Raw genomic sequence first — 16,365 nt, 5'->3', positions numbered from 1 at the left:
ACTGACCCCAGATTTTTCCAAATCAAGACCTATGTTGACCATAGAATGATGATCCTCAGAATTCAAAATCTTCCTAGATAGAAGGCCTTTAGCTTCCTTTTTTTGGTGCCCCACTTACAGCTATTCCTTCCTTCTGGGAGATTTGACCCACTATTCCTCTAGTTTCCTCATGAAGGAAACTTTCCTAAATAACTCTTGACTTCTTGGGTTCACCATCGAATCTGCCACCTCTTTTGTATTGCCTGATTCCTTTCCATAATTGGTATTGATCCTTGCCACATCATCATCTTCTCCTTGCAGGTCTGAGTCTTGTGGGCCTGCCTTCTCCTTTCCACCATAGCCATTTCAATTGTGTTTATTCATATCTCTAGAACTTGATGCTCTGAGCCAAGCTACATATTGGGACATATTAGTGCCATACAAAGGAAACAAGTTAGAATCCATTACATAGCCTTGCACTCCATGCTTAATAATCCCACACTTAAAATAGAAAGATGGTAGTCTCTCATAAAGAAATGAGATCCACACTCAACGCCCATGCATGTTAAGGTGGATGCCTAAGAGGTTTGGTAATGTTAATAGAAACTTTAACACTAAGATAAGGCCCCCAACTAATACCTTCTTCATCAACATCTACTTCTTCTACCTCACCAATCATCCTACCAATTTGCACACCTATATCTCTGGTCATGCCTCCAAGAGGAATATTATGGAGTTGAACCCATAATGATTCCTTTGTGAATGCAATGTCTTTTAGTGCAAAACTACCATCAAAACTGTTAAGGCATAGCAAGTGTCAACCAAAACTCCATGGCCTGCCTCTCTAGGCTTTCTGCATGTCATATCCATTTTGAAACTCGATCAGAAATAGGTTGCACCAAAATCTCTGAACACCACTTCTCCCCTTGGTTTCCAAACCTTAAGCATCGTCATCTTGAAGGCTTTCCTATTGATGGCTCTATCTGAAATAACCAGACCTATCAAACATTGGTTCCCACATCTCCTAACCATTGCGTTAGCAGTGAGATCAATAGTTACTTCCTTTTGTTCATTCTCAATCAAACTGAAGCAGTCCCACTTCTCAAGAATTTTCAACTGCCATAATCCACCTCTGAAAACACCCCACTGCTTGGACACCCTCTTAAGTCAAAGACTAGGAGACAAAACCTTGCCTATAGCAAGAGACAAACCTCCTCAGTGAGAACTAGTAGACACTGTATATCGAGAAGACGCTTTTAGTGCTTGACTTGTCCACTTGCATGCCATGGCATTTGAAGACGTGCATATATGGCTTAATTTGACATATATCAAGAATCAGACGTTTGATATGCATGAGCTTATAAATGCATATGTTAATATACTTTCCAATTTAAAAAGACTCAAAACTTCTGCTCCTAAAGTACTCGATCGATGTCTTTCAATCTGTGGAGGAGATTTTGGAGGAACTAGGCTACCTGATTAGTTGTCGCATTATACCTACATTTAATTTGGCATAAGTGATTATAAATAATTAATATCTTATATGTTGTTGTACATTGAAAATCTTTTTACTTGTAAATATAAAGCATTTCTCAAAGATCTATATATTTTGTTGTGTGGTGCAAAAATATACTACAAAGCGTTAAGAATGATTAAAAAAAAGTTACAGCAAATAAATGAAATCAATTACATATGAACACTAGATTTACGTGATTCAGTAACACGCATACTTCATAGAGCTACATATAGTTTTATTTCAAATGATAGTCGAATACATAGTGTGCTAATACAATAGTTGTACGAAGTACTAATATATATATATATATATATTTATAGCAAAGCCCTAATTAACAGGTCAGGTCGATTCAAGAGCCAAAAATGGATCTGAAATTTTTCAACTTGTGCTCTGTAGTCCAAGTCTCATTGAATATTCACCAAAAAAGTCGTAATGAATTATTGTAAGATCAAATCATCATACCGAGCCACCACCAAACAATATTATTTGGTGAGAATGTGATAGATGGTTTTTCTGAACAAATTTTGTGAGAATGTGAAAATATGCTGCTTTAAGAAATACAACCCAATGAAAAGGTAAAAATATGTTTAAAGAAATTAAGTAATTTTCTTCTATTAATGTTTTAAACTAGAATATTCATAAAATTATATAAACAAATTTCCAAATATTTGAACTAATTAAGTGAGTTTCATCTATATGTTGTATCTTGAATAACTTTGCCAATTAGAACCGGATGTCAAACTAAATTATATGAGTGCATGTGTGGGGACTAAAAACACCTTAGAAAAATTAGTATTATCACGTGGAAAAAATTATATTCATCATTATTGTTTTCATTGTCCCATAATGTGGCCAACATTAGATAATAGGTTCACAAGTGAAATATAATAAATACTCTTCAATCATCTAATGCTACATCATTTAATGATAAGAGGATAATAAGAATTGAGATGGTAAGTAGCATTACTCTATTGCACATACGTCTTGAAACAATTCTACGTAATTGATCAAAGATATCCTAAAGTCATAACTTATCTTTCTCGCTAAAACTGACCACTTTTAGATCATTAATATATACACCAAAATTATATTGTCTTATGGGAGGTTTGGATACTAAAATTATCTCAACTCATTTATCTCATCTCATATTATCATTATAAGTTTTTCAAATTTTCAAATAAAATATAATAAACAATTCAATTTTTTCAAATTTTAAAACAGAAATAATAAAAAATAATATTCTAAATATTCAACTTTCAACTTTTATTTCAACTCAACTCACTATTCAAACCTTTCCAAATAATATTCGATTTATATGTATTTGAACGAGCTAGCGCTGTAAGTGCCGTACCATGTAGTCATTGATGATAAAACAAATGCAATGCATCTTATGCTGCACAATATGAGTTCTCAAATCAACATGGAAAATGGAAAACACACACACACACACACACACACACACACACACACACACACACACACACACACACACATACATATATAATATTATGGTAACGCAGCAAGTACAGAAGTTAGATTTTTGTAGGTTGTTATCCTCTTGAGAGGTCTAATTCTCGTGGAGGTCCCCTTCCCTGTCGTTGTATAGGTTCTGAATCCGTAGTGTTGTTTCTTTCCTCCCTTGCTGGAGGAAACCTTGAAGCGATGTGTCAGTTGCTCTCACTATCGGAGAAGGAAAATGAAGAGATTCTGGTGGATGATGTTTAGTTAGAGGATTCAAAATTAAGGGGAGAAAGATGTTTGTTTGTGTCACTTTTCACTGACAAGCATTATAATCAGGAGGCTTTTAAACAGACTATGAAAAAGGTTTGGCACACTGTGAAGAAAATATGGTTTAAGGACTTGACTCTAGAGTGATGATGATCAAGTTTGAATATCAAGTTGAGAAGGATCAGCTGCAATGTGAGGGGCCATGGTCTTTTGATAAGAATCTTGTTTTGATGCAACAATTTGAAGAGGAGCTCCAGGCTAATAAGATTAGCATTACAAAGGCAGATTTTGGGATCTATTTTCATGATCTTCCATTACATGCTATGACTGAACAGGTAGCAAGAATGATTGGGAATAGTATTGGGAGCGTGGAAGATATTAACGTGGAGAATGGTGAGGTTGCATGGAATCCATTCGGGAACATGTTCGCCCAGATATTACAAAACCATTGATGCTAGGCAAACGTATCAACCTGGGGTCTCAAGGAGCATGCTAGATAAGATTTTTCTATGAAAGGCTTCCCAATTTTTGCTATGTGTGTGGCAGATTAAGACATAACCATAAAGATTACAGTAGTCGGTAGACTAACCAAGGCATGTATGACTCACTCAAAAATGAGTAGCACTAAAGCTATCCCAAGTGCAGGAAGATGTTATGTAATAATTAGGAATAAATTTCTAGATCGTCTCCTTAGGGAAAGTTACTTAAAAATCAAACTCATTGAAAAAGGTGAAACAAAGAGAAAATAAAATGATGGTATGTGCAATGGATGGAAAAGGGTACTAGTCATGGACTAGATTCATGTTTTTAGATTTTGATTGTCGGATTGGAATATAAAGGACTAATAGATTAAACTCAGAAATTAATAAAACTAAATTAAGAATTAAACTAAATTAGGAAGTAATTGATAAAGCATGCACTGAAAATTGAAAAGCCCCAAATTCAATGTTCTAGGGTTCACCATTATATTCAAATCACAAATTCTCAAATTAAACCACCGTAATTGTAATCAATACTAAAATGAAAGCTTAACGAAACGATAAGAATAAATAACACGAATTAAATGAATAACAAATAAATTACTCAAACGTCTAAATCAAAATTCTCTAAAATAATTTAGAAACTCAAAACTGAAATGAAATAGCAAGTAGGGAATTGAAAAGATCAAGCCAGTTGAATGGAGATGAAGATTCGAAGTGGTGGAGGAGGCTGAGCTGCAGTGGCAATTGGACCCCTCAAGGAGTTCTTCAATCTGCTACAGTGTGAGTGAATGATCCAGTGGAAATTGTGCAGCTGCGTGAATGATCGATTGAATGAATCCTCCTCTTCGAATCTGAACGAAAATCAAAGGAAAAATGAATTCTAAGTGTTTCTCTACTCAAAAACCGAGTTTTCTAGCCCAAGAGTCGTCCTAAGATGTAAAAAAAAACATATATATACTCTGACGGCGGAATGAACCCTGATCTGTAAAAATGCGATATTCGCTCGAGCGGAGTGTCGAGCGAACATCGAGCGTTCAACTCTGCCTGAATTCGCTCGAGAGGCCAAATGCCTCCACTCGAGCGATATCTTTTCCCGCATCTCGCTCGAGCCCACTGTCGAGCGGAAGTCGAGCGTTTGAATCTGCCTGACTTCGCTCGAGCGGCCAGAAGCCGCCGCTCGAGCGAAATGTACCATAATCCATATTAATTGGCAGTTGATAAAATTAGAGCAGAAATTCATGCTTTTAATCAATTAAAATCACAACTTTAATTCATTCATTTTTCCATATAAAACCAATGATAAAGTAATGAAAGAATTAATATATATTGGTTCCAAAAGCATTAAAAATGCAATAATTCAACTCAATCAATGTACATTAAAGACTACTTTCCTTTTGGTCAATGGATGAGAACTAGTGGCTTCTCAGGAAATAATGGTCACCACCGTGATCAACAAGTGGTGCCAGATCAAAGACCTCCAAATATCGAGACCCTTCAATCATGCCGAGGAAGAAGTAGAAAAAATGGCTAAAAATGTGGTTGACACTTATCCGCGAGCTATGAGAACTAATGGTGGCAACATAAATAGCAGGATTAATATCACTAATATAAGAGACATTATGGGTGTTGGAAAGAATCACACAAAGAAAAGAAACTGGATACTAGGAATTAAATGCAAAATCAATGAAGGAGAGTATGGATATTACCAAAAAAGAAAGTTCTCAATTAAGGAAAGATGTACCTATACCTAACAGTGGTGAAAAGGATTTGGTTCAAAAGCTGCAGTAAGGAAATAATTGTGACCAGAAGATATGTCCTGTATATGACCATTTAAAGGGCATAACGGCTATGAAAGGCAATGGGCCCATTGAAGCTAGCACGACTAAGCCTATTAAGGTCCAACAGAAAGGGATGGAGGTAGCCCATGACAGTGATCTTTTAGTAAAGAATATAAAGAATCAGAAAATGACAACAAGGAAGAAGTGGCAATGGCTCAGGAATATTAATGGGAAAGATTACAGTAAAGAGAGCTTGAGTATCTCTCAGAAGAGATAGGTGATGGTGGATGAGGATATCGGTGGTGAGGACCAGTGTTCCAACTAAAACAAAGAAGAGTGATGACTACTGAGGCTAATAATAATAAAGAGATATCAATGGAGGCTAAAATTCAGCCCGCCAGAAGCAATGAAAATATTAAGTTGGAATTCCCGTGGTCTTAAGAACCCGTGTGGAATTCGTGCCCTTTGTGACTTCGTCAAGAAGGAAGTTCCCGATGTTCTCTTATTGCAAGAGACGAAATTGGTGGGGAGACATATGGGGAGGACTAAGTTTGAAATTGGTTTTGATAATTGCTTGACAATAGACTATGAGGGCCATAGTAGTGGACTTTGTTTGATGTGGAGACATAAGATGAGTTTAACTATTTGTAGTTTTTCAAAACACCACATTGATGCTTTGGTGTGTAAGGAGGGTAAAGAAGGCCAGCACTCACAACTAACAGGAATCTTTGAGCATCCTGAGACAAGTAGATCAAGACCTGAGACTTGGGAACTACTTAGAATTCTTAATAATGGTAATCATAATGGTTTGCTTGTTTTTCGGGACTTCAATGAAATCCTTAGCAGAAATGAGAAGAGTGGTAGAAAAGATAGACCTGAATGATAGGTGGAGAGGGTTTAGGTAGTAGATAAATGATTGCACTTTGCTTGGCCTAGAGTATAAAGGCTCAAAGTTCACTTGGTGGAATAATAGAGAGAGGGAGCACAACATATGTGAAAGGTTGGACAGGTTTTTAGCAAATCATGAATGGTGCAATGTATTTCCTATGTCAAAGTGATTCATGGCTTAGCATCACATTCAAACCATGCACCCATTATCCTACATACAGAAGGCAATATCAAGAAAGGGTTCTAAACCTTTCAAGTTTGAAGCCATGTGGGTGGAAGCTAAAGAATGTGGGAAGGTTGTTAACCAGGCTTGGTATCTTAATACTGGACAAGGAGCTATGGGTGATGTTCTGCAAAAAATCTCTACATGCAATGAAAGCCTCACAAAATGGAATAAGCAAAGTTTTGATCTTGTGCATAAAAAGATCCAACAAGCTAGAGCTCAATTGGCTAAAGTTCAAGCTGGTAACACACATTCTTTTAGTAAGGATGATCTTCAGAAGGCCCAAGATGAATTACAATGCTAGCTTGAAAGTGATGAAATTTTATGGAGACAGAGATCAAAGGTTCTTTGGTTGAAGGCTGGGGATCAAAACACTAAGTTTTTCCATAGAAAAGCTACGCAAAGGAAAAAGAAGAACCAAATTGTCAGGTTGAAGGATGGGAAAGGTATTTAGAAAGGAGATGAGAGAGATAAGCTGATCATGAAATATTATGAGGAGATACTGATGTGAACCCCAATCAACTCGCTTTGAGACCCAACAATAATATTGGAAAAACAAACTCAAGAAAGCCAAACTTAAGTCAATGGATGGAGAATCTAGACCCGTTGAGAACTCGTTTCAAGAACCTAGATTATATTAAAATCTAGACCCATTGAAGAACCCGTCTTAAGAACCCAAATTACAAGGAAGAACGCCACAAAGGTTGTGATTTACTTTTGATAAGTTCAAAAGTTCAATCAAGAACAAGAGGAATAAACTCAACTCATAATGAAAATTCAATATTGTCTGACCTTTGAAGTGTCTGGTTACATCCTTTAAATACCCTTCCCAAAACATCATAAAACTCTAAACTAAAATTTGTGAACTTTTCTCTCAAAAATGCCCTTGAGTGAATAGTGGTGTGACTACTGTACCGTGAATTGTACTGCGCTACAGTAACCCTCTTGAAACCTTAGTTCAACAAAATGATAATTTTCCCAACATGCCCTTAAATCCTTCTCATAATAAACCGAATTATTCTAAACTAATAAAATAAGTCTTTTAAATGAATTAACTAAGTTGAATGCTTTTAAGTCATGTTGCTCTGGTTAGGTTTTTTCCTCTCTAAGACGTAGGTCTTCGTAGGGGTCTTTTCCTGCCGTACGGTAGTCCCTTTCGTCTCTTTGCTTTCCCGTTTAGGCAGCTGAGGTATGGAAGCCGACTTAGATGATTTGTATCAAAGGCTTTCCCTGACCGAACAGGAGAATGAGGCTGTGGTGGTGGAATCGGGTGATTTGGAGGAATCTTCCCTGTGTAATGGTAAGGGTCTCGTTTTATCCCTTTTCACTGAAAAACATTTTAATCGGGAGGCTTTCAAGGTCACGATGAAGAGAGCTTGGAGATTGGTGCGTGGGGTGAAATTCCGTGACCTTCACTCCAATATTTTTTTGGCCAATTTTGAAGATTTGCGTGATAAAGAGAAGGTGCTAAGAGAAGGCCCCTGGTCCTTCGATAAGCACCTCCTTTTAGTCCAGGAAGTGGACGGCAATAAGCAGGTTCAGCAAATAAAAATCCGAGAAGCATCCTTTTGGGTCCGTCTACATGACCTCCCTCTTCGAGCTCGGAATGATCGAGTAGGCCATCGTATTGGGGCGAAAATCGGGAGGGTGCTAGAAGTTGATTTGGATTCTGGTGAGTTAGCGTGGGGGGACTTCCTTCGGGTTCGAGTGTCACTGGATATAAGAAAGCCTTTGCTAAGGGGCACCCGATTTTCCATGGGTTTTGAAGATTCATGTTGGGTGCGATTTTCGTATGAGCGATTATCTACTTTCTGTTTTTATTGTGGTTGTCTGGGTCATGGAGATAGGGAGTGTGAACGTAAAACACAAGCAGTTCCGGGTGCCTCTGATGATTCTTTCCCATATGGTTCCTGGCTAAGGGCTTCTAGTTATGGGGACTTATTTCGCGATGGGCGAACTTGGACTCAACGAGTTGGATTGTGATCAAGCCGTCGTGCTTCTCCTCCAGTTTCTCCCGTCTCAGGGGACTGTGGTGCAGCTAGTTATCGGGATGAAATGCCCCCTGTTTCCTCGGCGCCAGTTACGGAATTTGATGGTAAGACTTCGGACGGTTATGTTCCAGCTGAGATTGGAGTATCAATTGATAATGGGGAAACGGTTATTGGTAACGCTTCGAATCAAATTTCTGGTGAGGGGGTCGACCATCTGTTTGTTGAAATTCCTGAAACGGAAACCTCTCTTCCTGAAATGGAATCAAACTTGGGTGCTAAGGAGGATGGGTTTGATTTGGGTGATGGGCCGGGGGCTGGGCCTTTTTTGCAAGCCGTGGAACCTAATGGGGTTTTTTCAGTTGGCAAAAGGTTGGACAGTAAAGCTCAAGTACCTACTTCGGTGGATCGGCCTGATGGTGTGTCTAGCGGGAAATGGAAGAGGATGTCTTGTATTTCCTCTACCTCTCAGACCATAGCTAAGGAGGCTCTTTCTTCCCCAACAACCCTGAAGCGAAAGGCCTGTTCTCCCGATGATTATGAGAAAGGGAGACCAACTAAACGAGGAGGATCTTCTCGGGTTCCTCTGTCTGAACCTCCCCTTGGAGATGACTTTGTATCGGTGGTGGCTGTTACTCAGCCCCGCCGAAGGCAATGAAAATCCTCAGTTGGAATGTCTGTGGGCTTGGGAACCCACGGGGCATTCGAACTCTCTGTGATTTGGTACAGAGAGAAGCTCCCGACATTTTGTTTCTTCAAGAAACGTGATTGAATGCGAAGGAATTTGAGGTATGCAAATTTAAATTGGGTTTTGTTAATTGTTTAGTTGTTGATTGTATTGGTAGAAAGGGTGGACTTGCTTTATTGTGGGGTAGGGATATTTCGTTAACTATCTTGAACTATTCGAAGTGTCATATTGATAGTCGGATTGATGATGCTATGGGTGTGGGTACTTGGTACCTCACGGGTATCTATGGATTTCCGGAAGTATCTCAACGTGTTAAAACTTGGGATGTGCTACGTTATTTAAATCGACGGGATGGGGAGGCGTGGATGGTGTTTGGGGATTTTAATGAAGTTTTAGATCATGATGAAAAATGTGGAGGTTTACCTCGGCCAAACTGGCAGATTAATGCTTTTCGGGATGTGGTTGATGACTGTTTGCTAAAGGATTTGGGGTTTAAAGGTAACCAGTTTACATGGCGAAATGGTAGAGGAGGGGAGTGGAGCATTTGTGAGAGACTTGACCGTGTACTGGCAAACCAACCATGGTGTGAATTTTTCCCATCTGCAGGTGTGTCCCATGGTGTGGCTGCTTATTCTGACCACTCTCCCATTTGGATGAATACGGAAGCTGACAGTGAACATGGACACGTTAAACGCCCATTTCATTTTGAAGAAATGTGGGTGGGGGAAAAGGATTGTGAGGCTATTATTAAAGCCAACTTGAGGGGTGCTGAAGGGGGACATGATTTGGGTCATATTATTCAGAATATTAAAGAGTGTGGGGTTCAACTGAATGTGTGGAATAGGAACTGTTTTGGTAATGTGCAGAAGCAGTTGAAGTTGGCTAGGCTGAATATGGAAATGCTTAATGTTTCAGATCCAACAGGGGAGTGTAAAGCTGATCATATCAAGGCTAGAGAGGATTTTCAGAAATGGTTGGAGCGAGATGAAGTTATGTGGCGACAACGTTCAAAAGCCTTGTGGCTGAAAGAGGGGGATAAAAATTCTAAATATTTCCACATGAAAGCTTCTCAAAGAAGGAAAAAGAATAGGCTGGATAAATTAAAAGATGGGGATGGGGTGTGGAGAACTAGTATTCAGCGTGATAAAATTCTGTTAGACTATTTTGGAGCTCTTTTTAAGAGTTCTAATCCAAGAAGTTCAACTAATTTTCTGGATGCACTTACTGATCGAGTTACTCCGGAGATGAATTTGGAATTAAGTCAGCAATTTTCAGAATCTGAAGTGTGGAATGCGCTGGCAGAAATGAATCCCTCTTCGGCACCAGGTCCGGATGGAATGTCTCCTACATTCTATCTTCCATGAAGGGTGCGATTCTTCAAGCGTTAAATACAGGTGTTTTTCCTACCTCCCTTAACCATACTTATATTTCCCTTATCCCTAAGAAGAAATGCCCTTCCGTTGTTGCTGACTATAGGCCCATTAGTTTGTGTAATGTGGCTTATAAAATTATTTCTAAAGTCCTTGCTAATCGTTTGAAGGCCGTGTTGCCTTGTATTATTGGGGAAAGTCAAAGTGCCTTCGTTTCGGGTCGGTTAATTAATGATAATGTTTTAATTGCTTATGAGTTGATTCATTATCTAAAGCATAAGAGGACTGGATCTCAAGGTTATATGTCTTTGAAGTTAGATATGAGTAAGGCTTACGATAGGGTTGAATGGAATTTTATTCAAAGGGTGATGGAAGTTATGGGTTTTCAGTTGAGCTTTATTTCTTTGGTGATGTACTGTGTTAAAACAGTTTCTTTTTCTGTTTTAATTAATGGTGGTCCAAAAGGGCCTATTATTCCTACTCGGGGATTGAGACAAGGGGATCCTTTATCCCCTTATCTTTTCCTCTTTTGTACTGAAGGTCTCTCTTCTTTGCTGAATGCGGCTGGGGTTAGAAAGGAGGTTTCTGGGCTGAAAATATGCAGAAATGCTCCTAACATCAATCATTTTCTTTTTGCGGATGATAGTGTTATTTTTTGTAAAGCAGATGTGGAAGAGAACAAAAGGGTCCAAGAGGTGTTAGATGTTTATGAGAAAGTTTCTGGGCAGAAAATTAATAAGGATAAAACATCTATGGTTTTTAGCAAAAATGTCAGCCAAGAGGTACAGCTAGAGATCCGCTCTTTGTGGGGTAATGGAGATATCCAGCAGTATGAGAAGTACATTGGGTTGCCTCCAATAGTGGGTAGATCAAAAATCAGGGCATTTCAATCCATAAAGCAACGGGTGTGGCAAAAATTGCAAAGTTGGAAGGAAAAATTATTGTCTCAAGGGGGAAATGAAATCTTACTCAAGGCTGTAGCGCTTTCGATCCCAACTTACTCGATGAGTTGTTTTTTATTGCATGCCTCCTTCTGTGCTGATTTAGAGGGTCTCATGTCAAATTTCTGGTGGGGGCAAAAAAGAGAGGAAAGAAGAATTCACTGGGTTAGTTGGCGTAAGATGTGTGAGGCTAAGTGCAGGGGTGGTTTGGGATTTAAAAACTTAAGATCTTTCAACCTGGCTCTCCTGGCAAAACAAGGTTGGCATTTATTACAGAATAATGATTCGGTGTTACATAAGCTTCTCAAAGCTCGTTACTTCTCCAAGTCTAGTTTTTTAGAATCCAATTTGGGGCATTGTCCATCATTTACATGGAGAAGTATTTGGGAGGCAAAGCGTTGGCTGAAGGAAGGCTGTATATGGAGGATCGGGGATGGGCAAAAGGTTAGTTTATGGCATGATAAGTGGCTGCCAGGCCACCAAACTTTAGCTTTAGAACAAGGGATAGCCGAGACCCATAGAGAGGATGTTGTGGCTTCGGTTCTTCAGGAGGATAATATGGGATGGGATATTCAAAAACTAAGAACTCTCTTCAATCCAAGTTTAGTGGGCGAAATCATAAAAATTATGGTATTTCCGAGTGGTACAGCTGATAAATTGATTTGGAACTTTGAACGAAATGGGATGTTTTCGGTTAAAAGCTACTATAGGTTGATTATGGGTCTATCTCGGCTTGAATCTTCTGAATCCTCAAATATTAGATCTCAACAGCGGTTGTGGAAAGCTTTATGGAAGATGCCGGTGCCAAATAAAATAAAAATTTTTGCTTGGAGAGCTTGTATGGATAGTCTTCCATCAAAAGTGAAGTTGATGCAGAAGCAGGTGATTCAGAATGCTTGCTGCAGTTTCTGTTCCTTCCCGGTAGAAGATTTCCTGCATGCAGTTTTCTCTTGCAACCAGGTGCAAGGTTCATGGTCTCAGTTTTTCCCTCGTTTACATAATTTTCAGCCGAGTAGTTTTGTTGAGTTGGCTATGCAATTTGTTGTTGGGCAAGAGTTGTCTAATTTGGCAAGATTTTTCTATTTTGCATGGGGTTTTTGGTTTAGGAGGAATAAGCTTGAATTTGATAATAAGATACTATCTCCTTCTCATGTTATCTCCCATGCCTTGGATCTGTTATATAGTTATAAAGCTGTTGTGGTGAAGTCTCGGATGCAAGCCAGGTCTCACTTTAGCTGGAAAGCTCCTCCTGTAGGTGTGCTAAAACTTAATACTGATGGGGCTATTTTTTCAGATGTTCATAAGGCTGGTATTGGTGCCATATTGCGTGACTCTACTGGGCATGTCCTTATGGCTGTCTCTAAAATTGAACTAGAATTGGAAGACCCTGAAACCGTGGAGCTCCTGGCTGTGTTCAGAGGCATGCAGCTGTGTATTTCCATGGGCATCTCCGCTCTTGAGGTGGAAAGTGATTGTTTGCTACTTGTTAAAGCTTTGCAGCAGGATGATATGTCTAATTCTTGGCGCGGAAATTTATTTGCAGAAGTGAAACGTTTATGTACTTATTTTTCAAGTGTTTCTTTTGTTCATGTGTATAGAGAGGGCAATAGAGCTGCTCACTTACTTGCTAGAAATGCTTGGAGAGTAGAGGATATTGATATGTGGTGGGATAGTATTCCAGACTTTCTTTCTCAAGCCCTATGGTTTGATAAATGTCTGTAATCGTTTTTTATCCAATGAAGATGTTTGTTCCTATCAAAAAAAAAAAGTCATGTTGCTCTCTTCCATAGCTTGTATCAAATTAATCAAAACTGGATCTTCATCATTCAATTTCATCTTAAATGTTGGGATCTTGCTAGATTTGTCCCAAGTGGATTGCACCAATTCTTGCATTGCTTCCTTACTCTTCTTAGCTCTCGATCTTGTGATTGCTCCATCTGGAACTTGCAAAGGATCTTTAAGGCTTGGTTTATGTAGGGGCCCATCATTTCCCCTCTCTTCAAAAGGATTCAACCTCGAATCTCCACCTGCGTCAAAGGGAAAAAGACTAGTAACATTGAAAATAGCAGACAAATGATACTTACCAGGAAAATCCACTAGATATGAAGTATAATTAATTCTTTCAAGAATTTGAAAATGTCTATCCAAGCTACTCCTGTCATCAACAAGCAAAAAGATTGAAAGAGTAAGTGGATTAAAACTCTTAACTACTTTAGTCTAAAATGGCAAACAATATGAAGTAGTAGTATGCATTGTCCTATTATATGCAAACTCTATAAATGGTAAACAATCCTCCCAAGTTTCTAAATTCTTATGAACAATATTGTGTAAGAGCTGAGTTAAGGTCATATTAACTACTTTAGTCTGGTCGTCAGCCTGTGGATGACAAGTAGTGCAAAAAAAAAGCTTAGTACCTAATTTTCTCTACAAAACCATCCAAAAGTAGCTAAGGAATTTAAAATCCCTATTAGAAACAATACTCAGGCACACCATGAAGTCGTACTATCTCCCTAAAAAACAAGTCAGCTATGTTTGTGGCATCATCAGTTTTATAACATGGAATGAAATGTGTCATTTTGCTAAATCTATCCACAACCACAAAAATAAAATCTCTACCCCTTTTTTTCCTAGGCAACCCCAAAACAAAGTCCATAGATATGTCTACCAATGCCTCACTAGGAACAAGTAAGGGTGTATACAACCCATGTGGCAAAACCTTAGACTTGACCTTTCTACATGTAATGCACCTGCCACAAATGCGATTGACGTCTCTTTTCATCTTAGGCTAAAAGAAATGTTCATGCAACAATTCAATGAATGGCAAATGATACTCCCACAAACGTTCATGAGACACATCTAAAAGTTTCCCTTGTACCAAAATGACCACTCCAATTATATGCAAACTCAATGAAGGCAAGTATTACTCCCATCAATGGTCATATAACACGTCGAAAGTCCTCTTTATATCAAAATGTCCCAACAAACCACATCCATGCACAAGCAACTCACGCATAAGACTAGTCGGCTCACAAAGTCTATTCTCTTTAAACAAATAACAATCTAGCCTATAGAACTTACCAAACGATGCTTTCTCACATACGCCATACACACTACCAAAGTCATCATCAGTAGCATGCAATTTCTTATCATATTCAAATCTCAATAAATTTTATATCTAAAATAAAGACAAGGACATACCTTCTTGATAATGCATCAAACACAAGATTTTCCTTACCATGTGTGTATTGGATTTCATGAGGAAAAGTCTCAATACATTCCTCCCACTTAGCATGCATTCTAATCAACAACTTACCTTATCCCTTCAAGTGTATCGAGGACTCATGTTCTTGAAAGAAAGGTTGGGTAGGGATTGTCACACCTAGCACAAAGTTAATATACTGCTTTATCTCTCTAATAGGTGGCTATCCACTAAACACACCGCTAGGAATCATGACCTCATATCCCTGCAACAAAAAAAATAACAATACTAAGCAAAGGTATGTCAAGTTCGCTAGTATTAAAACTTGCATTCGCATAAAAATTCACTTTGCTTTTTGTTTTCCTCTCATTTTTTGCACTATCTCTTCTCTTTTCACTCTCTCTTTTTTCTTCAGTCTCTTTATTCTTTTCACTCTCTTTATTCTTTTCACTCTCTATTTTCTTTTCACTCTCTGTTTTTTTTTTCACTCTCTTTGTTCTTTTCACTCTCTCATTCTCTTGAGGTTTTGGCCTCACTATTTCTTTTTTTCTCAATCTCACTTTCACTCTTTCTTTTTTTATCAATCTCACTTTCTCTCTTTCTTTTTTGATCAACCTTACTTTTCAACTTCAGTTGGTCCTCATGAACCTGTGTTGGAGTTCAAGGAGCAAGTTTGATTATTTTTCCATCCTTTTCAAAACTGTACATATTTCTAAACCCATCATAGATCACTCTTCTATCACACTGCAATGGCCTCCTTAACAAAATATGGCCAGTATACAGAGGTACAACATCACAAAGCACCTCATCCTGATACTTTCCTATTGAAAAAGATACTAGCACTTACTTATTTACCCTAATCTCCCCACAATCATTCAACCATTGCAACTTGTATTGTCTAGGATGTTTCAAGGTAGGTAAATTCAATTTATCAACTAGAGTAGTGCTAGCAACATTAGTACAATTTCGTCCATCAATGATCATACAACATACCTTGCTATTGATGTGACATCTAGTATGGAAAATGTTTTCTCTCCACTGCTTTGTATCATCTATATTACTTTGTGTATTGAGAGGACGTCTGACAACAAGAGACTCACCATACTCCTTATTCTTATATTCATGTTCAATACTAGGCTCACATCTCCTCCTATCTCTCTCACTTTGTAAATTTCTAATCAATGCACCTCATTGATCCATCATATCCCTCACTTCCCCCAACGTTAAATTTAATTTTTCAAACTTTTGTTGCATGGACTGCAACACAAAGAATAAATTATCTGTCACCCCCTTCGTTGTTGAGTCATTATTATGAGACATCGTAATGTGCTGCACAAAAAGAATATTAGTAGTAAAAACCTCACACACTCCCTTACGTGTTTATGCTCAAATAATGGCATTCCACTCGTATTTCACTTTTAATTGAGTTTTTTTCCATAATGATCTCAGACTCTCTTGCTTTTCACCTCAAAAGTTGTCCCACTTAAGTTCTTTAAGAACTAATTGAATTCAATCAAGACAATACAACTTTATTCTATCTCAACTAGTAATTAAGTCCAGGAAACAGGAACAAGAGAAAACATAG

At 38.3% G+C, this 16,365-nt stretch overlaps 1 protein-coding gene across 1 annotated transcript; it reads left to right on the top strand.

The window, feature by feature from the left end:
- The first annotated feature begins 7,785 nt into the window (after positions 1 to 7,785).
- LOC122316216 lies at positions 7,786 to 8,577 on the top strand. Its single transcript, XM_043132752.1, has one exon. The coding sequence runs from the start codon at positions 7,786 to 7,788 to the stop codon at positions 8,575 to 8,577; it is 792 nt and encodes a 263-aa protein (XP_042988686.1).
- Positions 8,578 to 16,365: the final 7,788 nt, after the last annotated feature.

The sequence above is a fragment of the Carya illinoinensis genome, chromosome 7 (genome assembly GCF_018687715.1).
Source record: "Carya illinoinensis cultivar Pawnee chromosome 7, C.illinoinensisPawnee_v1, whole genome shotgun sequence".
Lineage (NCBI taxonomy): Eukaryota > Viridiplantae > Streptophyta > Magnoliopsida > Fagales > Juglandaceae > Carya > Carya illinoinensis.
This window is presented reverse-complemented; position numbering and strand designations above follow the sequence as displayed.